This window comes from Canis aureus, chromosome 6, assembly GCF_053574225.1.
Source record: "Canis aureus isolate CA01 chromosome 6, VMU_Caureus_v.1.0, whole genome shotgun sequence".
Taxonomy (NCBI): domain Eukaryota; kingdom Metazoa; phylum Chordata; class Mammalia; order Carnivora; family Canidae; genus Canis; species Canis aureus.
In genome coordinates, this window is record NC_135616.1 from 63,670,534 (window position 1) to 63,694,633 (window position 24,100).

A 24,100-nucleotide genomic window follows, 5' to 3' on the forward strand; every position below is an offset into this window, starting at 1 on the left:
AGATCAAGTTTCCTTCAAAGGGTGGGGGCGTGGGCAGAGAAACTGAGGTCCTCTGGTGTGTTCAGGGACTAGGATGCTGGGGCCAGGGACCTAGACTTGAGCCCTTGCTTGTCACTGTCCTAGCTGTGTCTCAGGCAAACCTGGGGTCCCTGATTTGCAAAGCCAGGACAGTACTGAGCCCACTGGGGGCTGTGAGTATTCCAGCCATTCCACTGGCCACCTCGTCCAGTACCTGGCATGGACGGGCATGTGTAAATGTCAGCTCCTTTGCTCTCTCCATCCGACCTCAGGGATGCATGGAAGGATGCCACAGCTTTGGAGGGTGCCAGTCACTGAAAACCCCTGGTGATTTAGCAGACATTTGGGGACTCCTTCAGAAGCACCTCTTCAATTGCTGTCTGCTGCCCAGTGCCCACCGCAAACCAGCAATGGGCTGGGCCTCTCACTGGCTGGAAAACAGCACAGAGAGGAAGCAGTGAAGAGTCTGGGAGGAAACAAAGTTTCCTGTTCAATGAGGGGTGGGCAGGGCGAGGGAGAGCCTGGCAATTCTGGTAGAGCAAGAAAACAAGGGCAGTAATGGGGGGAAATATAAACCCAATCAAACTGCGGAGACCCCGCACCCCCCACCATGGTGCATTTTATCTGACCCGAGAAGCAGCCTGGGCAGAAAGAATGTGGGAACCTCAATTATGTTACAAATGATCACGAGGAACTTCCAGCCTTAGCTGATCCAGCAGGCAGCTCTTTTCAGCGACTTAAAAGGGCATTTAAAAGCCACTCACCAAGGCCCTCCTACAAGGGGAATGGGGGAGGACTTGTCATTTCTACCCAAACCCTGGCTTTCGGCACTGTCACTTCTGCATACCCTGGCTTTTTCTAAAAAGGTCTCTGTCTTTTAAATTTCATCATTTACACCACTTGCTTCAATGATTCTGAAGTTGGCATGCTGCTCCATGATTTTGCTGCTTTCTGAATCACATGCTTTACCTCCGTTACGTACTGGGGCTTGGAGTCCAGCCTCGGAAGGAGGCTGCCAAAGCCTCCCATTCCTTTCCCAAGGCTAGCCAGTGACACGTGTGGTCAGAAACATTCTCTTCCTCAAAGTCTCTTTTTCTAATTCTAGATAATCCTTGAAGAAAGATCCTAGGCTGGGCCATGACTGCCTAAGAGTTTAAAACAATTCAGATGAATACATATTTGGGCATCTACTATATGTCAAGCCCGATGTGGGGGCGGGGTGCGAGGTGAGGACCCCTGGCTTCTATTTTAAAGGGCCTTGCTGCTTATAGGGGGACAATATGTGGGGTCTATAGGGGAGACCAACTCCCATAGGCTATGAGTAGAGGCAGACTGGCACAATGCAAACAGGTCACTGTTCTTGTGTTCATTTAAAACATATTTACTGAGTACCTATTATGTGCTATGCATTTTTCAACTTCTCTGGAGATAGTAGGAGGAACAAGAATGTGGGGTCTAAGGTCAGCACTGAATCAAAGCCCTGCCTCTGAGGCAAGTAATTGTGTTTTAGGCAAGGTTCTTGAACTCTCTGAGCTCCAGATTTCTCACCTCAAAAGTGGAATCACAATCACAATAATATTATCTACAGACTTCTTAAGCGGAAAAGTAGTTATGGTGGATGGTCAATAAATGTTGGTGACTGTTCTAGGAGAGATGAATAGATAAGTATGATGGTTAGATAGGCAAGTGGGGAGGGTAAAGGCAATTAATTTGATTTCTTTCTGGCTGTGAGAAAATGCACAAGAGGGAGAAATGAAGCTGTATAGAGGCAGGATTCCAGATCAGGCTGTGCCTGAAGCTGTGTTTCCTCAAGGATTCACAAATTTACTAAGAGCATGTTTTAATTTTTTATGTTAACATTAAGTGTTGATAATTATCTCTAGATACATGCATACATATGTATGTATAATAAATATATATTCTTACAAGCTTATATATTTTAAGTTATCTGAATGTCTAATGTCTAATCCAATCACTGCATGATTTCAGACACATTTGTGTGATCACATTAATGTCAAGTAAAGTTGCTTTATTTATTTTCCTCTAACGAGGAAAGAATAGAGCTGGGCTTAATGTAGAAATGTTTTTGTATCTGCTGAAAGCTAAAAAACCCCCAGCAGGGTGCATTTTATCAGAAGGAAGGTTTAGAAGTAGTTGGAATTGAAGAAAGCTGAGCATGAGAGGTTGTCCGCACCCGGCGGGTGGTATTGTAGATGGGCTGATCTGGAAAGAGCTGGACTCAGACAGTCAGCACCACATTGTGAGATGAAGAGAGACTGGGTTTTGGCAAAACAGTCTCATGTCACATTTCATTCATATTATTAATCTTTATTTTCCTGGTTTTGTAGCTTTTGCCTTTTTGGGCGTTTGAATCAGAAATTTGTTTTAGGGCTTATTAAACATTAACATAAAGTGGATTAATACTTGGTGTTTTATTGTAGAAGTTTAAATGACACATTAATAAAAATAATTTAGGCCTAACCTAGAGGTTCACTAGATCTCTTGGAGGCAGGGCGTGTCCCAGTGTAAGAGCAGACTGCTGGAACTCCATCCTGGGGGCAGAAGAAGGGCTGACTGGAAATGTCACTCTTCCGGGGCAGGGCAGGACTTGTGGCCACAGATTCCTAGGAACTGCAGGCAGGTTCTAGAAGTGTTACCAGAGGAGTTTGGACGGGTTCAATGGAGCATGTGTTACTGAGAAGAGATCTTTTCCCAACTTTCTCCTGCTTAACCTCCTGGCTACAGAGACCTTACCGTCTATTGCTTCTCTCTACTTCATTCAGTTGCTTATGCAACGAGTGGCAGATCTGGGTGTGTCGGCTACTTGCTAGCTCAGGGATACAGCATGTGTATCATGCACTCACTGCACTGGCGTGGACCACTGTATATGCCCTGGATTCCCAATTTCTCATCCTTTTCTGCAGACCAAGTCTTTAGAATTCTACATGGAAGTCCCACTCCCACTTTTGCAAATAAACAATCAAGCTTCCTTTAGTTTGTTCAACCACATACCTGGAAGGGGACATGTACCAGGTGTGTCATTTTCTCCAGACTTTTTCTTGGTGCTGTCTGATTCTAGGTCAGGAACCTGCAAAAAAACAAGAATTCTGGAATTAGGGAGTCTCAGTGGATCAGTCTTTCCAAGGGATTTCGGGCAGGAACAAGTGTTAGGGAGCATTAGTAGAGGCAGTGAGTAAACAGGACATGATTGGCCAGGAAGCCAGAAATTTCCTGATAAGGCAGGAGTCTTATTTTTTAAGTTAAGGTAAGCTAGCTAAAGCCGAGTTGGAGGATTGTGACCGGTATTTGTTAAATTTTCTTGACAAGTGCATCTTATAATGGTGGGCTGACTTAGCTTCACATTTGTGATGTGGGCAGGGCCACTGAAGTGGCCTCCATTTTGTGGGTCCTGATATACAAAGTAATTTTATCACATCTTAGGTTGGGTCCTTGGGAAGTAGAGCCTAAGGTTTGCCTCTGAGGACATGTGATTTATTGATTTATTCAGGAAAAACTTGTAAGTGAAAAAGGGAAGTAGAAAAGTAAAGGGGAGAGTAGAGCAAGGATGTGGTCTCAGAAAAAGCCTGACTTGATCTACAGAGGACTCTGGGACATAAGTGATATCACAGAAATGCTCCCACCATAAGGCATGAGGCCCAGATTTTTGTGGGTTGGGAAGCTGTTTGTGTATGTGTGTGTGCACGCACTGGGGAGGCATGACCTCACAGCTGAGGCATCTCCCATCAGCTGTAAGGGTAATTTCTAGAGAAAGGGGATACTGGGAATGTTAGCACACTCCTACTATAGGATGGGTGCACCATCCCAGAAAGAGGGATCTGGGTGAGAGACCAAATGAATCCGTCACACATAGGTTCAAATGCAGGGTTCACTTTCAAAAGTTAGCATGACCATTATATGAGGTAACTGAGAAAAGCACCTGGTACAGAAACTGTCCCTTCCTCTCCCTTCCAGCATTAAGAAGCAGAAATTCCAGAAGCCTGGGTGGCTCAGCAGTTGAGCGTCTGCTTTTGGCTCAAGGCATGATCCCTGAGTCCCGGGATCAAGTCCCACATCAGGCTTTCTGCAGGGAGCCTGCTTCTCCCTCTGCCTCTGTCTCTGCCTCTCTCTGTGTGTCTCTCATGAATAAATAAATAAAAAATATATATATATATTTTTAAAGAGGCAGAAATTCTTGACAGGCTGACCCAATCCAAAAATCTACCTAATTCATACTCTGGCTAGACAAGAAGGTAAACCCATCACTGAAACCTTACTTCTCTGCACCACATGGTGGAATCCAATCCATGCCTGGCCCAACCACATGGTGGAATCCAATCCATGCCTGGTCTCCTGCTCACCCAAGGCCTTGGCTGTTGTCATTGCCCCTAAAGAATTAGTGTCTTTCCTGTCCAAAAGTCAGCCCTTTTGAACCTGTAGAGCAGTGCAGTGCTTCCCAAACTGTATTCCATTTAAGCTCTAGGTTAATGGAAGTTAGAGAAAGAAGGTTGTGGTAGGCAGAAAAATGTCTCTCCTAAAGACACTCCCCCCTAATTCCTGGAACCCATGACTATGTTGCCTTATGTGGCAAATGGAATTTTGCAGATATGACTAAGAGTACAGACCTTGAGATGGGGAGATTATCCTTGATTATCCAAGTACGCCCAATCTAACACATGAGTCCTTAGGTTGGAAATCTTCCATGGCTGTGGTTCAAGAGAGATGAGATGGAAGAAGAAGGAGGAGAGACTTAAAGTTTGAGAGGGATTCAACTCATCATTGCAGAAGTTGAAGATAAGGGAAGAGCCCAGGAGCCAAGGAATTCAGGCAGCCTCTAGAAGCTGAGAATGGCCCTCAGCCATCAAGGAAATGGGAATCTCACTCCTCTAACCACAAGGAACTCAATTCTACCAAGAATCTGAATGACTAAGGAAGTAGTTAGATCCTCTCATTGAACCTCAAGAAGGAACGTGGCCATGCTGACAACTTGATCTTATCCTGAGGAGACCCACATCAAACTTCTGATCTACAGACTGTATAATAATACATTTGTGTCATTTAAGCTGTTACATTTATGATAATTTTGTTACAGCAGCAATAGGAAACTAATACAGAGGTCTTGATCAAATTAATTTGGGAAATGATGCTATAGATTATAGGACATATTACCTTGTTATGAGAGAGTCACAGTAAAAACAAAACCAATAACAAAACATTCATTGAATCAAATAGCAGATTACTTGCTCACTACAAAGGGAGAGGCCAATGCTATCCTGATTCATAATTCTGTGTTCGGATAGCATCACATGTTGTGTGCAAATAGAGGGCTGCTGCATACCCACGGCATCACATTCCGTTGTCTTGGTTACTCTCTGAAAAGAAAGATGCCCTGACAAAGACCAGATTGGCTGTGGTAAATGGTGGGAAGGTACCCTGAGGGTGGCCAGATGCTTCTACATTCATGTCAGAGACATTTTTCTGAAATTTGTATTCAGTCAACTCAACAGAAACGTGGTCATTTACATTTAGAAAATAGGAAGCCTATCTTAATGATGGATACTTCCTAATGAGCATTTGTCCTAACACTCAGGGAAACAACTACCAACAAAACAACGTTTTGAAATGGATTTTGCCTCAAATTAAGTACAACTACTGGCAACTTCTCTTATGTCATTTCCTACCTTTCTCCAACTCAATCCCTGCACTCTAGCTATGCTGGGCTTCCTGTTTGAATGTACCGAGCATATCCTTCTGCAGGAACTTCCTACCTGCTCTTCCACCAGCCCGGATTGCCCTTCCTGCAGATGTTTGCATGCTTCACTCCCAACCTCTATTCATTGAGGCCTCTGCTCAAATGTTCCCATCTCAAAGAGGTCTTCCCGATGCACTTTATCTAAAATAGACACTCTTCACAATATTGCCCATGTCCTTCCCAACTTTATAGTTCCTAACAGCATTTCTGTATTTATTTGAGTAGCTGGTCAGTACAGTCTACCAGACTGTAACCTACATGAAGGCCAGAACCTTGTTTCTTATTCAGTGTGTACTGCTAGTTTCTGGCTCATGGTGAGTACATTCGTTGACCATGTGAAGGAATTTCTTGGAGTTGTGGTTCTCCACTGCCATTCTAGCCGTCTAGCACTCAATTACTAGCTACCTCACCTTGCCCAATTTCTCCCAAACCTAATTCCTTCCTCTAGTCCAATGCAATTGATATGAAAGGTTGTATATTTCAGAGGTTGTCACCATAATGTATATCCCATTGCACCTGGCCCCCTTATAAATTGATGTTGATACTTCTCTGAGGAGTGTGTCCACGTTCTCTCCTCTTGAATCTCAGTTGGTCTGTGACTATTATAGGACTACAATGGGGCACAATGTGACTTCTAAGTCTAGGTCATAAAAGGCAGCACAGCATTTACTTCATTCTTAGGTCTCTCCCTCTGGGACCACAGCCCCCATCCTATGCAAAGCTCAAGTGATATGGAAAGGCCACGTGAAGGTGTGCTGACAGTGAGGTTAGGTCCCTGCTGACAGCCTGCATCAACTTTCAGACATGGTAGGAAGCCTGAAGATGACTCCAGCCCCAACTGTTGTGTGACTGCAACTATAGAAGAGACTTTAGTGAGAACCACAGCTGCTCAGACTGCCAAATCCATGGGGGACAATAATAAAATGTTTGTTCTTGTTTTGAGCCACTAGATTTAAGGATGTCTTGTTATATAGGAATAAATAATTGAAACAGATGGGATATGAAATTGTCTATTAGAAGACCTGATTTCTAATCTCTCTTCAGTGCCACTTAACACTCAACACTTGGCAGTCCCTCTACTTTTGGAGGATTATTTCCAACCTACCAAACCACAGCAAGTGTGTAGCCATTTCTTCTACCTTTCATCCTAGGGTGATTTAGTGAAACATGTTTATCTTCAGGAACTGTGCTTACACAATTGTGCTTACAAAAAATATATATACACATATATATGTATATATATATATGTGTGTGTGTGTGTACATATATTTTCTCAAGATTTTCCTATTATCACAATTAAGAATTCACCTAGATTCAGCCACTCCGAAGATTAACAAGTTCCTCAGGACACCTGAGTTAATGAACTTGACCCTGTTGTCAGTCTTCTCAGTCCCAGTCCCATGCCACTCCCTGGTGGCAGTTCCTTTTCCAGAAGTCCTTGTCAGATGAAAGCCAGGTTCTGTACATCTCCAGTCAAACTCAACTCTGCTGCCAGGGCAACCTCTCCTACGGCTACTAAACCACTTCTGCCAGCTAGTACTTAACTCAAGGGCAGGGGCAAGTCCCAGATCTCCACTGCCTCACTGTGGTGTTGCTGGACCTCTTGGGGGCATGGTAACAAACTTACAGTCAGAACTCCTCAAATGCAGTTAAGCCTTGAGTCTGGAAAATAAGATGGAGGTGGAAATATAGGCCAAAAAATCCAATGTCTATAGCTGGGGGAAGAAAACAGGGAGACTAGGTGCATAGGCACACAAAATGGGTCAACATGATTATGATGGTTAAGATCGTGGTGTCTGGCTTTAGGTGGGCTTGAGTTCTCAATCTGACTGTGCAAGTCCCTCAAACTCCATAAGCCCCAGTTTCCTTAGCTGTGAAATGGAACTAGGAGTAAAACTGTCCTCATAGGGATGTCATACGGACAAAATGAATGGTGCATGTCTGAGCCACCACTGCAAACTGGCACAAGGGAAGCCCTCAGGAAATGGGAGCCCTTGTCTTTCACTGACCCAGATCAACAAAGCTGCATGGAGGGGGGATTGGTTAAGGCTGTAATGGTCTATAATTTATGGAGTCAGAGTGGGGAGCTCTGAAATGGGCAAGGCCATCATATGTCCTCAGGGATGCTGGGTAAGAGTCTTGGGCCTTTTATATTTCCTTTTCCTCCCGCCAAGACTTCCACCACCTCCTCTGCAGTTGCCACTCTTGGATTGATTTTAAGCCACTAAAAATGTGGGCCCCTGGGACTAACACCCTGGGAAAACACCGCCTCCCATCTCTCCCCTTTCTCATTTGAAGGTTGGCTGAAGGGCCAACTCATAACACTTAACATAAACACCAGAAAATCTACTTAATGCCCTTGGTTTCCCACGAACTAGTGGTAGAACAGTGGCATTTGCACAAAACGGCTTGTACTAAAATAGGCAGCTTGAAATATTCCTGGCAGATGGTGCTAAATATAGACTCAGTGACAGATTGGCCCCACAGCTCTTCCCCCGAGCGTTAAGAACGTGCTGGAGCCAAGAAGCTTCTCTTTTCCGGAAGATTGTGGCAACAGCCCCAGGATCTCACCATGCCAGGGAGCTGCTAAGATGTAGAGACGGGAGGTAGCTTTGAGAGCAAACACCAGCACCATGGTAAGAGGTTTCCACATGCCACCATGCTGGAATGAAGAAAAGGGTGCAGACATGAAATTCTGATGAATGGGTATTTATTCATTAGACCTTCTGAAGAATCAACTACTCTTCCAAGAGTTGTCTTTCATGAGCAAAAATTTGCTGGGTGAAAGTAGAAGCAGTGGGATACTATGGTTAAGGGTGGAGGTTTGGGGATTCAGAGTGGTCAGGCTTGAACTCTGGTTTTGCTCTTTAGTAGCTATGTGAACTTGACCAAATTACTTAAACTTATGGTGCCTGAATTGTTTTTTTTTTTTTAATCTGCAGAATGGTATCATAATACTATCTCATGTGAAGATTAAATAACCTAATATATTGTGAAGGCCATGCACAAAGCCTGGTGCAGAGTAACTGCTGTGTGGATGGTAGCTATTTTATTGAACAGACTAGGAATGAGAGAGAGGTACCTAAAATAGCTGAAGAGTTTTAAGGCTTGGAGGTGTTAAACAAAACTCGGGACTCCTGGGTGGTTCAGTTGGTTAAGTGTCTGCCTTTAGCTTGGGTCATGATCCTAGGGTCCTGGGATCGAGCCCTGCATTGGGCTGCCTGCTCTGCGGGGAGCCTGCTTCTCCCTCTACCTCTGCGTCTCCGCCTGCTTGTGCTCTCTGGCTCTCTACCTGTCAAATAAGTAAAATCTTTAAAATAAAAATACAAAACTCAACAGAGTAAATTTTAAAGATCTTAATGGCTTTATTCAGTGATTCATGAATTAGGTAGCATCCCATCTAGCAGATAGAAAGGAGCTCCAAGGAGTCATACAATAAAACAAAAGGTGCTTACACACAGGAGGGAGCAGGACAAGAAAGTTACACCAGCATAAAACAAACTGGTTGTGGTAGGGTCACCTTTCTTTTTTCTTTTTTTTTCCATCTGTTGCAAAAGTTAATGTGCATCATCAAACAGCTTCTTAACGGGAATGATTAAGAACCGATGCTCTAGAAGGACACCTCCTTAAGCTTTCAAAATCATAAATGGCCAAATGTTCAAAAATAATAATCAAAAGTATCATTTGCAGCTTGGTTACCATTTCACCCAGTTTAAAAAAAAAATTATTTTAAGGTCTTTTTTTTTTTTTCAAAGATTTAATTTATTCATGAGACACACACACACACACACACACACACACACACACAGAGGCACAGACACGGGCAGAGGGAGAAGCAGGCTCCATTCCATTCAGGGAGCCTGACGTGGGACTCAATCCTGGGTCTCCAGGACCACACCCTGAGCTGAAGGGAGCACTAAACTGCTGAGCCACCTGGGCTGCCCAAGGTCACCTTTCTTTAGGGGATGGCAGGGAACTATCAGGCAGATTAGCCCACTAGTGCTGACTGGGTAATTCCACATTGATCAGTTTAAGATTCCATTCTGGGGAGAGGCTGAAACTGTAATTATGTTAAGTAGTAATTCTGGGTTTGGTGATGTGGGGCTTAGCATAAGTGACTCCATTTTGGGCCTACTGACTCTTTTTAAACAGAGGAATATTTTGGATAAGAACGAAGGCAAAATTAAAAATAAAGTCAGGTTGCAAATTCTTAAATAGTTTCTATATCCACTGAGATTATATTTGGAATGAGCATTACTATAAATAGCCACCCAGTGGAAAGTGATCACTCAGTGGATAAGGTGTTGGTGTGTGAGAGGCTGGCTTCCATAGGAGAGAGGAGATGTTTAGAAAGGGCTCCATCATCATCTTAAAAGGGAAGGCAAATCTATTTTTTTGTAACTGATAAGGACTAGGACTTTGAACATTGTGCAATTTGCTATCTGACTTCCATACAGTAAAACATTTAAAAGCCAGGAGGATTTTCTCTTAGATTTTAATGACAGCATATGCCAGTCTGTGGCAGGTGAAAGTAAAAAGTAAGGAACCTACAAGATGGTCCTGTGTTCTGGTTCTGTCTCTGCTGCATTTTGGGCTCTGCTGTGGCTATGCCCCCTGGTTTCCTTCTATCCAGTTTTGTTCACTCCAAATTCTGGTGTAAGAATTTCTTGGTATTTTTTTTTTCCTCTGTGTACTGCTAGGACAATGTCCCATAGGTCAAGAGAAATGTTGGCTTTTGAATTGTCCTTGCAGGACTGGAATGCTCCTGAGAGCCTAAGTACTGCCCCCTGGAGCCAGAGGATTCTTTTCTAGAGGGTTTTCTCAGTGGGGGATTGTGGTAAAGACCACCTGTGCAGGAGAATTATGGGACTATATTCAGGGCTCTGGATCCAGAAAAATAGGACAGTGCATGTTCTCATGCTACAGACTTACCTATATCTACTTATACCTTATATTAGTTAAAGTAGGCTAACAGCAGTTGCTAACAAGCCCCAACATTTCCAAGGCTTAGAAGAGTGAAAGCTTATTTCTCTCTCAAAGCCCATTGGCATTGAAATGGTGAAGAGAAGGGGTGGGATTTCTTTGCTCCATACAGTTATTTAAGAACCCAGGCAAACAGAGGCCCTGCAATTTTCAACCTGTGACTTTCAAGGTTGCCTGGGTGTTGTTATCTAGCTAATAGAGAAGGTGCATGGAGAACCACAGTGGGACTTTTTTATGAGTCAAGCCTAGAAGAGGTGTATGTTGCATCACTTCACACTCACATTCCCTTGGCTAGAACTTAGTCGTATGACTATACAGCCTGCAAAGGAGGCTGGGAAGCACAGCCTATCTTTGTGCTCAGGAAGGAGAGGAAGATCAGGAATGTGGGTGATTGATGAGTGCTGTGTTGCACTTCTTGAAGCTAATTCAAGAGACCAAGGGACCTTTTGAAGCAACATTTTGAAGAAATAGAACTTTTTTTCTAATTCTGTGTGCTATTTTCACTCAATTTTTGAATTAAATTTCTTAAATAGTTGCTTCTAATCTACATCTCTTCCTAGTAAGTCTTTTTAAAAAAATTATTTATGTATTTATTTTAGAGAGAGAGCAGGGGGAGGGGCAAAGAGAGAGGGGGAGAGAGAATCTCCAGCAGACTCTGTGCTGAGCATGGAGCCTGATGTGGGGCATGGATCCTGAGATCATGACCTGAGCTGAAATCAAGAGTCTAGCCCTTGACTAAGGGAGCCATCAGGTGCCCCTATTAAGTCTTCTAATCAAAGAACATCCTGGGTTCCCTACAATCAAAGTGGAGCTGATCTGTCCCTCACAATCTAAGTTTCCTTGTGAGTGGTATGGTGAATGAGTATCTTCTTTGAAGGAGAAAATGCCAACTATTCTTTAAAAGAAAGCTTGTTTCCCTCAATATAAAACTCAGAGTTTTGCACATTGCATCATTGCTGAGGTTTTAATAGAAACTGCTATGAATATTCCTGCAATGCTGTTTGAACCTGTTCTATCAACAGGCTGCAAAGGAAAAAAAGAAAAGGGAAGAATGCTTCCATTCATGAGAGGCCCAGTCTCATAATGACCATATAATAGGCTCCCCCTGGTGTTTAAGTAGGAACTGCCAGATGCTTTCCTCATTTCTAGTAAAGTAAGTTATGTGCACAAATACCATGACATTTGTATGTTTAGAGCATTCTCTTACCTTTATGATCATTTATAAAGACATTAAAAATGTCTCCAATATTAATGAAACTAAATCATACTTCTAAGGCTTTAAAGTCCTAACATAAAATTCCATTATATTTAAAAATTGCAATATTATTGTTGAATATACAGTCTATTGCTATAGTAAGATATGACTATAATAAAATTAATATACAATCTACCCCGTGCATACTTCTATTTGACACGTCTTACATTCCATTACATTTAAGTTTCTCATTAACATTTTTTTACATAGACCAATAATTTGAAAACTTTGTTGTTCTTCACAATCACACAGCCTATGGAAGCTCCTAGAAACTACCCTGGACATGCTGGATATGAGGGGTGGGATTGGGGCATATGCATTTTTAATAAGATTACCAGGTGGTTCTGATGCACACCATGGAGAACCATTCCTGGTGCATCCTAACATTTACAGCATCTAGCATATGGTAGGCACTTAATATACATTTAGCGGATGAAGGAGTGAGTGGACGAAAAAAATAAAATCACACTCTTACAAATAAATTTGATACGGAGTCTAAAGCAATAAAAAAAATCATTGAAAATTTATTGCCACAAATATTAAACACAAAACTAAGAAATAATTTTATTCCTGGGAATGCTGAACTAATAATTCAACTTTATTAGTATAATAAAGTATAAAGTAATTAGTATATTAGTATAATCATGTTTAGTCATGTTTCAATGATATCGAGTATTCAGATTACTACCTGAATGTCAAAAGTCATAGATGGATAATAAGGCCATCAGAAAAGGGTATGTCACACTTCAAGGGGGTTATAAGAATTGGAAGTAAAATAATTTTGATGAAAACACAGCATCTTAATAACACAAAACTCTTCATCTTTCCAGTGGTCTGGTCTAGATACTTCTTCTTCTTTTTTTTTTGGTCTAGATACTTCTGACTGAACTATCTATCGAGTGTCAAGAACAATTTCAAGATCATCCACTTAAAGAGAATTTATGATTAAATGACGGATACTTTACTAAGAGTTAGACTCCCCCAAAGCCAGGTGTGTCATGAGAATCTAAATTTTCAGAAAGTGACAAATACTTCCCTGTATATAATATCCTCCCAGTTTTCTTCCTACCTCTCTGGATGCTCCTTCTGTTTCTTTTCAGGCTCATCATCCTCTACGTAGCCATTCCACGGTAAATTCCTCAAAGTTTTGACCTAGGTACTGCTCTCCTCCCATTCTCTAGGGTATATTATCTATTCCTACAACTTTAATTATCATGTGTTTATACATGGTGCCCAAATTGGTGTTTCCAGCCTAGATCTCTTCTCTGAGCTCCAGTTGGTTATACAGACCTTATAAGAACAATTTACAAAAGGTACGCCTTAACTTTAATGAGTAAAAGAAAAAAATATTAATCAGCCTTTTATTTTGTACTGATTAAGCATACAGATATGTAAAATATCTAATACACCAGATACATATAAAACATATCACATGCCAAACACTCACTGTTTGTTTTTGTTTTTTTTTTCTGATGTTGTTGTACAATATAGCCCTCCAAAGCACGATAAACGTAAAAGTTAAAAGCTACCTCAGGTGTACATCTGAGTAGATAGTGTCAGTTTTGCTAAGATGGAATGATATTTGGCTGGGATCCTGCACACCTCATCTTGGAACAGCTACCTACTTCTCTCAGGTTCAGGAACGAAACCTATATGTAGGAGAAAACCATTCTATTTATTACTTGGAAATTTTGCCCTTTCCACTTGGGAATTAATCCCCAATGAGCTACACAGGGCCACCTGATGTCAGTGGGATTCCTTTGCCTGGAGAAGGAAGCCAAATAGCCTGGATTAAAATCAAGCATGGTGGCCTATTTCCTCAAGACCTACATGCAGGCCTGGTTTTCAAGTACCTACCATGTTTATGACTAGAAAATGGAAGGAGGGATAAATCCAAAGGAAAAGCATATGGGGAGAGGGACAGTCTCCATTTGTGACCAAAAGCATAGGTACCCCTTATATCTCCCACCCTTTGCCTTGAATTTATCTCAGTGCTCCCAGTAGTATTGACCCACTTCAGATCTCTTCCAGATGGGGAGGATGAGTTTTGCACTAGCCCAAGAGAATAGGGGGTACCATTTATTTTGTAATGTCTTTACTCATCCAACAAATATTTGTGTGTGACTAATAAGTGTTAGGCACTATTAAACGTGCCAGAAATAGAGCAGTGATGAAAAATGACAAAAATTCCTGCCATCATGGGACCTATTTATTCTAGCATATAAGTAAAATATAAACTAGGCCAGATGACGGTAAGTCCTAGGGAGAAAAATAAAACAGGAGAGTGGACAAGGCATGCTAAGATATCACAATAACCCAAGCAAGAGATGATGATATTCAAAAATGGCATTTGGAGATTTTAATACTCCACTCTCAAAAATTGATAGAACAATTAGAAAATCAGCAAGCATATAGAAAATGTAAATAACACTTGACCTCACTGGTATCTGTAAAACGTTCTACTCAATGACAACAGAATAGACATTCTTTTCAAACACACATGGAACATTCTCTAGAATGGACCGTATGTTAGGCCGTAAAACAAGTTTCAATAAATTTAAAAGATCTGAAATCATTCAAAGTGTATTTTCCAGCTACAATGCAATTAAATTAGAAACCAACAACAGAAGGAAATTGGGGAGGGGCGGTTAGCAAATACTTGGAAATTAAAGAAAACACTTTTTAATAACCCAGTTGTCAAACAAAAACACCAGAAGGAAATTTTAAAAATATTTTGAGCTGAACGAAAATGAAAAGTCAACATATAAAAATTTATGGGAAAAAATCACCACTAATGCAGTAATTAGAGGGAAATATATAGCTATAAATGCCTACATTATAACAGAATAAAGGTCTACCATAAGAAACTAGAAATAGAGGAATTAACTAAATCCAAATATTTAGAAAACAATGAAGTAGAAAACAGAAAAAGCTATATAGCTATAAATGCCTACATTATAACAGAATAAAGGTCTACCATAAGATAATAGAAATAGAGGAATTAACTAAATCCAAATATTTAGAAAACAATGAAGTAGAAAACAGAAAAAGCTATATAGCTATAAATGCCTACATTATAACAGAATAAAGGTCTACCATCAGATAATAGAAATAGAGGAATTAACTAAATCCAAATATTTAGAAAACAATGAAGTAGAAAACAGAAAAATAACAGATAAAATCAATGAAATAAGAAATTGGTTCTTTGAAAAGATCAACAAAATTGATAAATCTTTAGCTAGGCTAACCAAGAAATAGGAAGAGAAGATACCAATTATCAAAATCAGAAAAAAAAGGGAATAATTTTTACCACCATCCTTACAAAAAAATTAAAGGATTATAAGTGAATATTGTGAACTACTTTGTGTCAAGTCAGACAACTTATGTGAAATGGACAAATTTCTAGAAAGACACAAATTACCTAAACTAAATAAAGAAGGAATAGAAAATCTCAATAGAGTATTAAATAAAATATTGAATTAGTAATTTAAAAATCTTCCTATATATATATGGGAAGATATATATCATGGAATATTACTCAGCCATCAAAAAGAATGAAATCTTGCCATTTGCAAAGATGTGGATAGAAATAGAGGGTTTATGCTAGGTGAAATAAGTCAGTTATAGAAAGAAAAATACCATGTAATTTCAGTCATGTGTGGAATTTAAGAAACAAAACAGATGAACATAGGGGAAGGGAAGGAAAAATTAAATCAGAGGAAAACAGAGAAAGAGACAAACCATAAGAGACTCAACTCTAGGAAACAACTGAGGGTTGCTGGAGGCGAGGTGGGTGAGCAGATGGGATAATTGGGTGATGGGCATTAAGGAGGAGGGTACTTGTTGGAATGGGTACTGGGTGTTATATGAAACTGATAAATCACTAAATCCTACCCCTGAAACTAATAATACAGTATATGTTAACTAAATTGAATTTAAATTAAAATTTAAAAAATCTTTCTACCATGACAAAGTCAGGCCCAAATGGATTCATTGGTAAATCTACTGAATATTTTTAAAAAGAAGTAATTCTAATGATTTACAAACATCGAAAACAGAGGCTACGGAAACACTTCCAAACACATACCGTGAGCCCAGATTACCCTGATATAAAAGTCAGGCAAAGATATTTCAAGCAAAGAAACCCACAGACTAGTATCTCTCATGAAAATAGAAACAAAAATCCTTAGAATTTTAACAAAGTGAGTCCAAGAACATATAAAAAGAATTATATGCCATCCCCAAGTAGAATTTATATAAGGTTGGCTTAGCATTCAAAAATCAATTAATGTAACATGCCACAGTAATAGAATAAAGGACAAAACCCACATGATCATCTCTGCAGGTGCAGAAAAAGCAATAGATCAACATATTGATAAAAACAATAACTGTGCTGCTTTTTCCACCACGGACGTTACTGCAAATCTTTATTTCTGAGGAAATTCTGGGAAAATATAAGGAGAGTATTTGTATTCATATATCATGTGGACCCTTGGCATGAAGATCCCCAGCTCTACCACTGGGGTCCTCAGGCCTGAAACTGGGTAAGTTAGCACTTGAAATGCCGAAGTTCTCCTTGGACCATATTAGTCACTTGACTAAAGTCCAACAGACAGCTCTAATTGGAGGATGTTGAAACAGTGTTGGACCATTCCAGAGTCCTCTGAAAAGGAGAGTAAGGATAGATACATTTTTTTACAAATCATTACAAGGTAGCTCAGTCTGTCCAAGGGCATCTCTACATAAGGACTTTGGGCCCCTCCCAAGTCTTTGGGGCCTTACTGATTTGTCCCCCATGATCTTTCTAGACTCATTCCTTAATGCTTTCCCTCTCTCTCTGCTCCAGTCACATCCTTCTCCTTGGTATTCCCCTAACTCACCAGACATGTCCTGCCTCAGGGCATCTGCATGGCTGTTTCTCCTTGGAATATTCTTCTCTCAAATATCCATAGGTTAAACTCTCTCACTTTCTTCAGGATTTGACTCAAAAACCATCACTTCAGTGAGACCTTCTCTGCTGACCCTGTTTAAAATTGTATCCCTATAAGTCCTCCAATCTCCCTTCCCTGCTTTATTTTCTCCATACTATTCACCACCATCTGATATACGGGGCATTTTTCTTTGTTATCTTTTTAATTGTTCATCTTTAACTGATAATCTAGAGACTATCTTTAGAATCTTTACAACATAATAATATATTCTTGACCCTTTAGAATGTAAGTTCCATGAGGGCAGATATTTTTGCACTGTTTATTCACAACTATCCCCCCAGAGTCTGTGACAGCATCTGTCATTTAGCAGGGCATCAACAAATACCTGTTGCATGAATGAGCAGCTGACAACCAGGGGATAGAAAGCAGTGGTGCTCAATCCAGGGCACTCCCTGTGTAGCCCTGGAGGCCCTCTGACCTGAATCACTTTTTACACTCAGGGAGCTCTGCTCACTCCCATCCCTCGCCCCAATCTCATGCCAGCATGGTTCAATAAGTGGCTCTGATCCTCTGCAGACCCCACAACACTATCACCCCACCTTAACATCTTGTTAAAGCTCAATCTTAAAACAAGTTGGTCAAGAATGCTTGAGAGTCACGCCCTTCACTCAGCTCCTGCTATTCTGATGGCCTTTTTTAAAAACAAACAAACAAAAAACAAACAAAAAAAAACTTTGTCTTTAGAATCATGCTTTGTTCCTTTGCATTTCTGATAGAAAGAATGAAGTATCTTTCACTTGCCATCTTTTAAGAATCCAGCGACCAAAAGCATGACAATATATTTTTTAAACACATGTTTTAGCGGGAGAATGGTTTCCTTGTCTCCCTGTTGCATTGCACTGTAGACCCCACTCTACCCCACTCCCACAGATGCTGTGTTTGCAGCTGCACCCAGCCTGACAGTTCTCTACATAACAGCTCTGCTTTAGAGGCCTGCTGGGGGACCACCTACAATGTCAAGCTCTTTGTCTGACACAGACTACCAGACTGTGTAAAAATCTCTGGAGACTTATTCCCTTTTTTTTTTAAGGCAAGAAAAAGAAAAAATAGAACAATCCTCATGTAAAACCCTACATTTCTGTCCCGTCAGCAGCATGCAGCTTTTTATCTTTTCATTTATTGCATACACTGCCCCCCCCCCACACACACACATACACACATACGATCATTTTTCTGCTTGCTTGTTTGTAGCCAGTTTCCAGTCCCCGATGTTGGGGTTGGGTTCTACATTCCATTTATTAGTGTCACTGCAGAAGCCACACGTCTTCCTAAGCTCATTCATCATTCCTCGTCCTCTCTCTGCCTCACGTTAAATATGCAAGGTCTCATTACAGCCGTAGCTGTCCTGGTCTGCAAAAGGAAATAAAGGAAAGATTTGCAGGGATACAACATGAAGACACTCTGCCTTGGACTCATTCATTTTCCCATGTAGCCAGAAAATTTGTAGTAAGTTGCTAATGAATTTGTGAAGGTCACCATGGAGGTGCATCAAAAATGCTAAGATACAAAATTCTTTACCTTCAAGGAATTTCCTGGCAAGTACTGACATGAGAGAGATACGAAAGAAAAAGGTGGCAGACGACATGCACCTGGGTGAGTTAGGGCTTTCAAAAGAGCGCATGAGCACTTCAGCTGGTCTAGGGAGAGGCGGTCTCATGGAGACAGTGCCTTGGTGGTGGCTTTTGAACTGGGACTTGCAGGATGAATTGGGCTTTGAGTAACAGAGAAAGGAAGGCAGAGAGAGCAAGACTCTTAAGAGGAGGGAGCAGGAAAAAAAAAAAAAGAGGAGGGAGCAGTATGAGCAAAGCATGGACGCTGAAGAGTTCACATTTGTTTGAGGATGAAAAAGTTAATTTGTGTATGGGGATCTACAAAATGGTGGCTACCCCAGGGGCCCTGCCCATATCCCAAATCGAAACCTAAGTCAGCCAGCAGTGATGGGAAACACCTGTCAAGGAAGCCTAACATGTGCCAATCCCCACCCTCTGGTTCAGCTTCAGCTGGCTTACCTTACCCTAGAAAATAAGACTTGATAGCCTTATCAGGGAATCCCCAAACTCCAAGCCAATCATGCCCTGGTATCGAGTTGCCTTTCTAATGCTCTGTAACACTTACTCTTGCCCAAAATCCCTTGGGAAGACTGCTCTACTGCTAGTGAGGCACAGCACTGACCCAGTCCATGGACTGTTCTCCCTTGAATAAAGGACATCATATTCATTCCTAAGTTGCTTTTGTCTTGTCATTTGAGAAGGACAGGACAGCATCAAGACAAGAGGTTCCTTCATTTGAAGCAGAGAACAGGGCAACAACACAGATTTCCATGTCTCACCCAGACATGCTCTTCCCACTTCTCTCTGTAGAGCTGGCTCCTTCTCATTCTTCAACTCTCAGGTTCTAGTCACCTCCTCAGAAGAGACCTTTGATCACCACATCTGCAAGAGGACTCCTTCCTGCCAATGTTCTCTCTCTCTCAGTGCCCCTTCTTTCAAGTCATAACATGTATCATAATTTACAGTCATTATGTTGATACGTTTACTTGTCTAACAGTTGCATCTAAAGTTTCTGATGATAGAGACCATATCTGTTTGCTCAGTGCCTGAAAAATAGTAGGAGCCCAATTAATATTCATTGGTTGAATGAATGAAGAGCCAGGGCAGCATTATGACTTTCATGATCCCTAGGTGCTTTTGCTTTCATTGGCTTCTTCCTCCATAGAATGTATTTCAAGTTATGTTTTATAACTGTGTTGGTATAAATATGAATATAATCCAAGCTGGAAAATATCTTTTGTTGTTCTGGTTTGAAAGAAATGAACACATTTTATGGACCCCAAAAAAGCACTGTGGGCCCTAGGCATTGTGCCTGTTGTGCCCAGTGGAAAAGTCAACCCTGTGAATAGCAGAACATTTTTATTTTTTATTTAGTTATTTTTAATAGCAGAACATTTTAAAGGATTATTAGGTAGCAAGGCCAGACAAATAATATGGAATAAGATTATGGAAGGTCTTATATCTGACTTTGAATTCTATACATTTGCACTTTATTTAGTAGGTGTGATATTGTACTTTATAATAGGAAATATATAATTGGTCTTCTTCCACATTTCTGACACAGGGATCCTAGAATCCTTGGAGTTTTCTAAGTGATGAACATGATAAAGGTGTTTTTATTATGGTAATGAGGTAACTTTTGGAAAGCCCAAGATTCCAAAGGATAGGGTTGGGTAACCAGAGGAGCCAACCACAAGATTAGAAGTTGGAACCTTCAATCCCATCCTGACCTCCTCCAGGGAGGGAACAGAGGCCAGATTGAGTTCATTTGCTAATGGCCAATGGTTTCATCAGTCATGACCATGTAATGAAGTTCCCATAAAAAACTGAAAGGATGGGGTTTGGAGAACTTATAGGTTGATGAACCAGAACCACGTACCAACGTCTGGCCCCAAACTCCACAAGGACTGAGGTTCCTTTGTTCAGGATCTTGCACTTTGTATCTCCTCATCTGGCTGTTGATTAGTATCCTTTAATATCCTTTGTAATAAACTGGTAATCTAATGAGTAAACTGGTTACCTGAGTTCCATAAGCTGCTCTAGCAAATTAATCAAACCCAAGATGAAAGTCACGGAATATCTTCTTGATAGCCAGTCTGTCAGGAGTATAGGTGACAATCTGGACTTGCAATTGGTGTCTAAAGTGGAGAGAAGTCTTGAGGTACTGAGTCCTCAACCTGTGGAATCTGATGCTCTCTCTGGGTAGATAGTGTCAGAAATGAGTTGAATTATAGGACACCCAGTTGGTATCTGAGAATTCTTGGTGGTGTGGGTAAAAACTCTACCACCCCGCCCCCTCATATTGAAATTGAGTGAGGAACCTTTTAGTAGGCAATAAAAATCATGAGAGATTCTGAGCTAAAGAATAATATGGTTTCAATATCCCAGAACCACTGTAAGAAAAAGCCACAAGATGAACAAAGGACGAAGACATTAGTCAGGAAGGTTCCAGAATGTGGTCCAGACACCATGAGGTGAAAAGGGATCTGAACTGGGGTACTGATAGTGGTGGTAGTATTGGAAGAATAAAAAAAGAGCAGGGGGGAACTTGTGAACTTCTCTCACAGCCTCCTAGGGAGGGTATGTTCAAAGATGGCTGTAGTTCTGAGCCTAGACTGGGAGAATGGTGTGATCGTGAACAGAAACAGCGTCATCCAGAGAAGACAGACTTGGTGGGGGAACACAAAAGATTTGGTTTGGGACATATTTTGGGGATAGGTTGCTGGTAGGAGGAAATATTGTATATCTCACGGGATTGTAGTAAGGTTTAAGTGAGTTATTGTATATATAGCACTTTATGTCTTATGGTAATTTATGTATAGGAGACTGCCTGGTTCATAGTAAGTAATCAATAAATATTAGCTTTTTAAAAAAAGATTTTATTTATTTATTTCAGAGAGAGAGAGCACACATGTGTGTGAGCAGGTTGGAAGGGCAGAGGGAGGGGGAGAGAAAGAGAGAATTTTAATCAGGCTTCACGTTGATCATGGAGCCTGACTCAAGGCTCAATCCCATGACCCTGAGCTCATGACCTGAGCTGAAATCAAGTGTTAGCTGGTCAACCAACTGAGCCACCCAGGCACTCCATAAATGTTAGCTTTTTAATTTTCATCACTGTAGCTCTCTTCTCTTCTACTGCATTTTCCTTAAAAATAAAAATTGTACATATCTTCATCAATGTCACTTAAGAGTTTGTTTGAATGCAGAATCCTGGGCACCACCTAAGAATAATGAAATAATGAGTTCTATGAATGGAGCCCAGAAATCTGCCTTTGGGCAAATTTTCTCTTTTCTTTCTTTTCTCTTCTTTCTTTCTTCCTTTCCTTCTTTCTTTCTTTTTTAAGATTTTATTTATTTATCCATGAGAGACACAGAGAAAGAGGCAGAGACACAGGCAGAGGGAGAAGCAGGCTCACTGCAGGAAGCCCAATGTGGGACTCGATCCCAGGACCCCAGGATCATGACCAGAGCCAAAGGCAGATGCCCATTCACTGAGCCACTCAGGCACCCCTGGACAAATTTTCTAAGAGATTTTAGTCTCCCTGGAGTTTGAGACTCAGTAGTGTGCTGGGCTTCCATGGAATATAGCTGACATTTCTGCCTTGTCTTCCCATGTCCTGCTGCCTGGATCAGCTGTGTAAGTATTTTTCAACATCTAGAAATCTAAGACCTGAGATGTGCTGATTGCTGGAGGCATGGTGGAGCCTGGGACAGAATAAAGTCACCAAGATCACTGAAGAATACCCGATTCCTGCTCCACCTCTCAGTCTTGTTCTAGAAATCTACCTCGTGATCTGTTGTGATCAATCCCCAGCCTGCAGCCACTGGAGGGAGCCTCCCACAACCATCAGTTTTCCTAGAAGGAGGTCTGTTGAGGGAGCCTAGTAATGCTTTGAATACATCTGTCACCACATCAATCAAGTCATATACACAACATACATGACTCTGGCTGCCTCCTGGCTGTATATTCTCTGATTCCCCAGCATGTCAGTGTATGAGATGATTAATTTTGAACCACAAGCTCACTGGATGTGACATTCAAATTCAACCCTGCTGAGCAACCCTACCACACAGCAGCTATTGCGTGCCTCATATTTGAAATACAAGAATCTGGCCGCATCATCATAGCAATCACAAATAATATGCCCTCTGTTTCTAGAGGATTTTATGGTTGATTATCAAAGAACTTTTACAACCACTACCTAGCATGTCCTTACAATGGGTATTAGAAAAAAATAGGAGTCCTTTCTGCTTCATGGAAAGTGGAATCTAAAGGAGTTTGTGTGATGTACATAAACTCACCTGACAGATTGGAGGCTAACAGGACTGGTGATCTCCAAGCTCTGCCCCCTGGCATGGGTTTGTCCTATTAACCCACCTGCCTCCAGCCATTGAGGGTAGAGAGGAGGTAAAGAGCACTAGCTTTGGGATCACACTTTGAATCCTGAGTCCATCACTCACTGGCTGTGGGACCTTGAGAAAATTGACTTCATAGGGGCAAGATAAGGGTAAAATGTAAAGCACTGTGCTTGGCACACAGCAAACATTCCATAGTTGTTTCACAACATTATTATTAACTGTAGATATCACTGACAGTCAGTGATGGTGGTTCTGATCAAAATGGCTATCATTTTGTCTTCTCCCCTACATACTCTTTTTGATTAAGAGGACAAAATGGTTATTATATTCCATTTTTGTCTTTTTTTTTTTTTTTTTTTTTTTTTGCTCTGATAAAATAGAGAAACCTTTGGGACTTACTCTCCAGTTTCAAAAACTTTGAACTAACTTGTTATTATGTGATACTATGTTTGACTCAGGGAATAGAATATTTTTCTCCAGAGAACTGAACTTAAACTATTATCCCAAATCCAATGAGTTCAGCTACTCTGTTTTGTTCCATGGGCTTTTTGACCCATGTTAAAAGTAAGTGTTTAAGAGACACATGGGATCAAATCAGCAGGTGATCTATGATCAGGCAAGAAAGGGATGTTTGCTGGATGAATTTCCCTGGTACCTGCTTGATTTGGTGAGTTGGTCCTTGACCAATTTCTAAACAACATCTCGAAATTCAGAGTGAAATATTAAGTAAAGAAATAAATTAAAGGGTTGACACTCAGGGAACCATCTGCCTTCGATGATAGAATTATCACTTTGAGTTAATTACAGTCAGGGAGGTTTTATGCCTTTTCTCACAATCACTTCCCGCTAACAACAATTCCATTCATTGCCACACCTTACACTTTCTGTTCCACATACAGCATCCCCCAGGAACTTCATAGGCTTTGGAGGGAGACTGCAAAGTGAGAGAGGTGAATGGGCTCCCTATCAGGCTAAGGGCCATGGAGGTTCTCAGTGCAGAACAAACCCCTGCCATAGGCAATACCCAAGAGGATAAAGCATATTCATGCAACTGCCTGTAGTCTCTGTACTTCTAATGAGGATGATCCTCTTCCTGCTTGTCCCTGCCCCCTCCCTGCAACTCTCTGGAGTGCAGGTACCAGGGGAATCTGCTCATATTCAGACAAATGAAAGCAGGAGATAATAGAAGACTGGG

At 41.1% G+C, this 24,100-nt stretch overlaps 1 protein-coding gene across 1 annotated transcript in view; it reads right to left on the minus strand.

The window, feature by feature from the left end:
* TSEN15 (tRNA splicing endonuclease subunit 15) overlaps positions 1-24,100 on the minus strand; it is an 87,790-nt gene that overhangs the window by 1,006 nt on the left and 62,684 nt on the right. Inside the window, exon 2 of the mRNA XM_077901965.1 lies at positions 3,031-3,106. Coding sequence (XP_077758091.1) covers positions 3,031-3,106 — 76 coding nt within the window. The remainder of the gene's footprint in view (positions 1-3,030; positions 3,107-24,100) is intronic.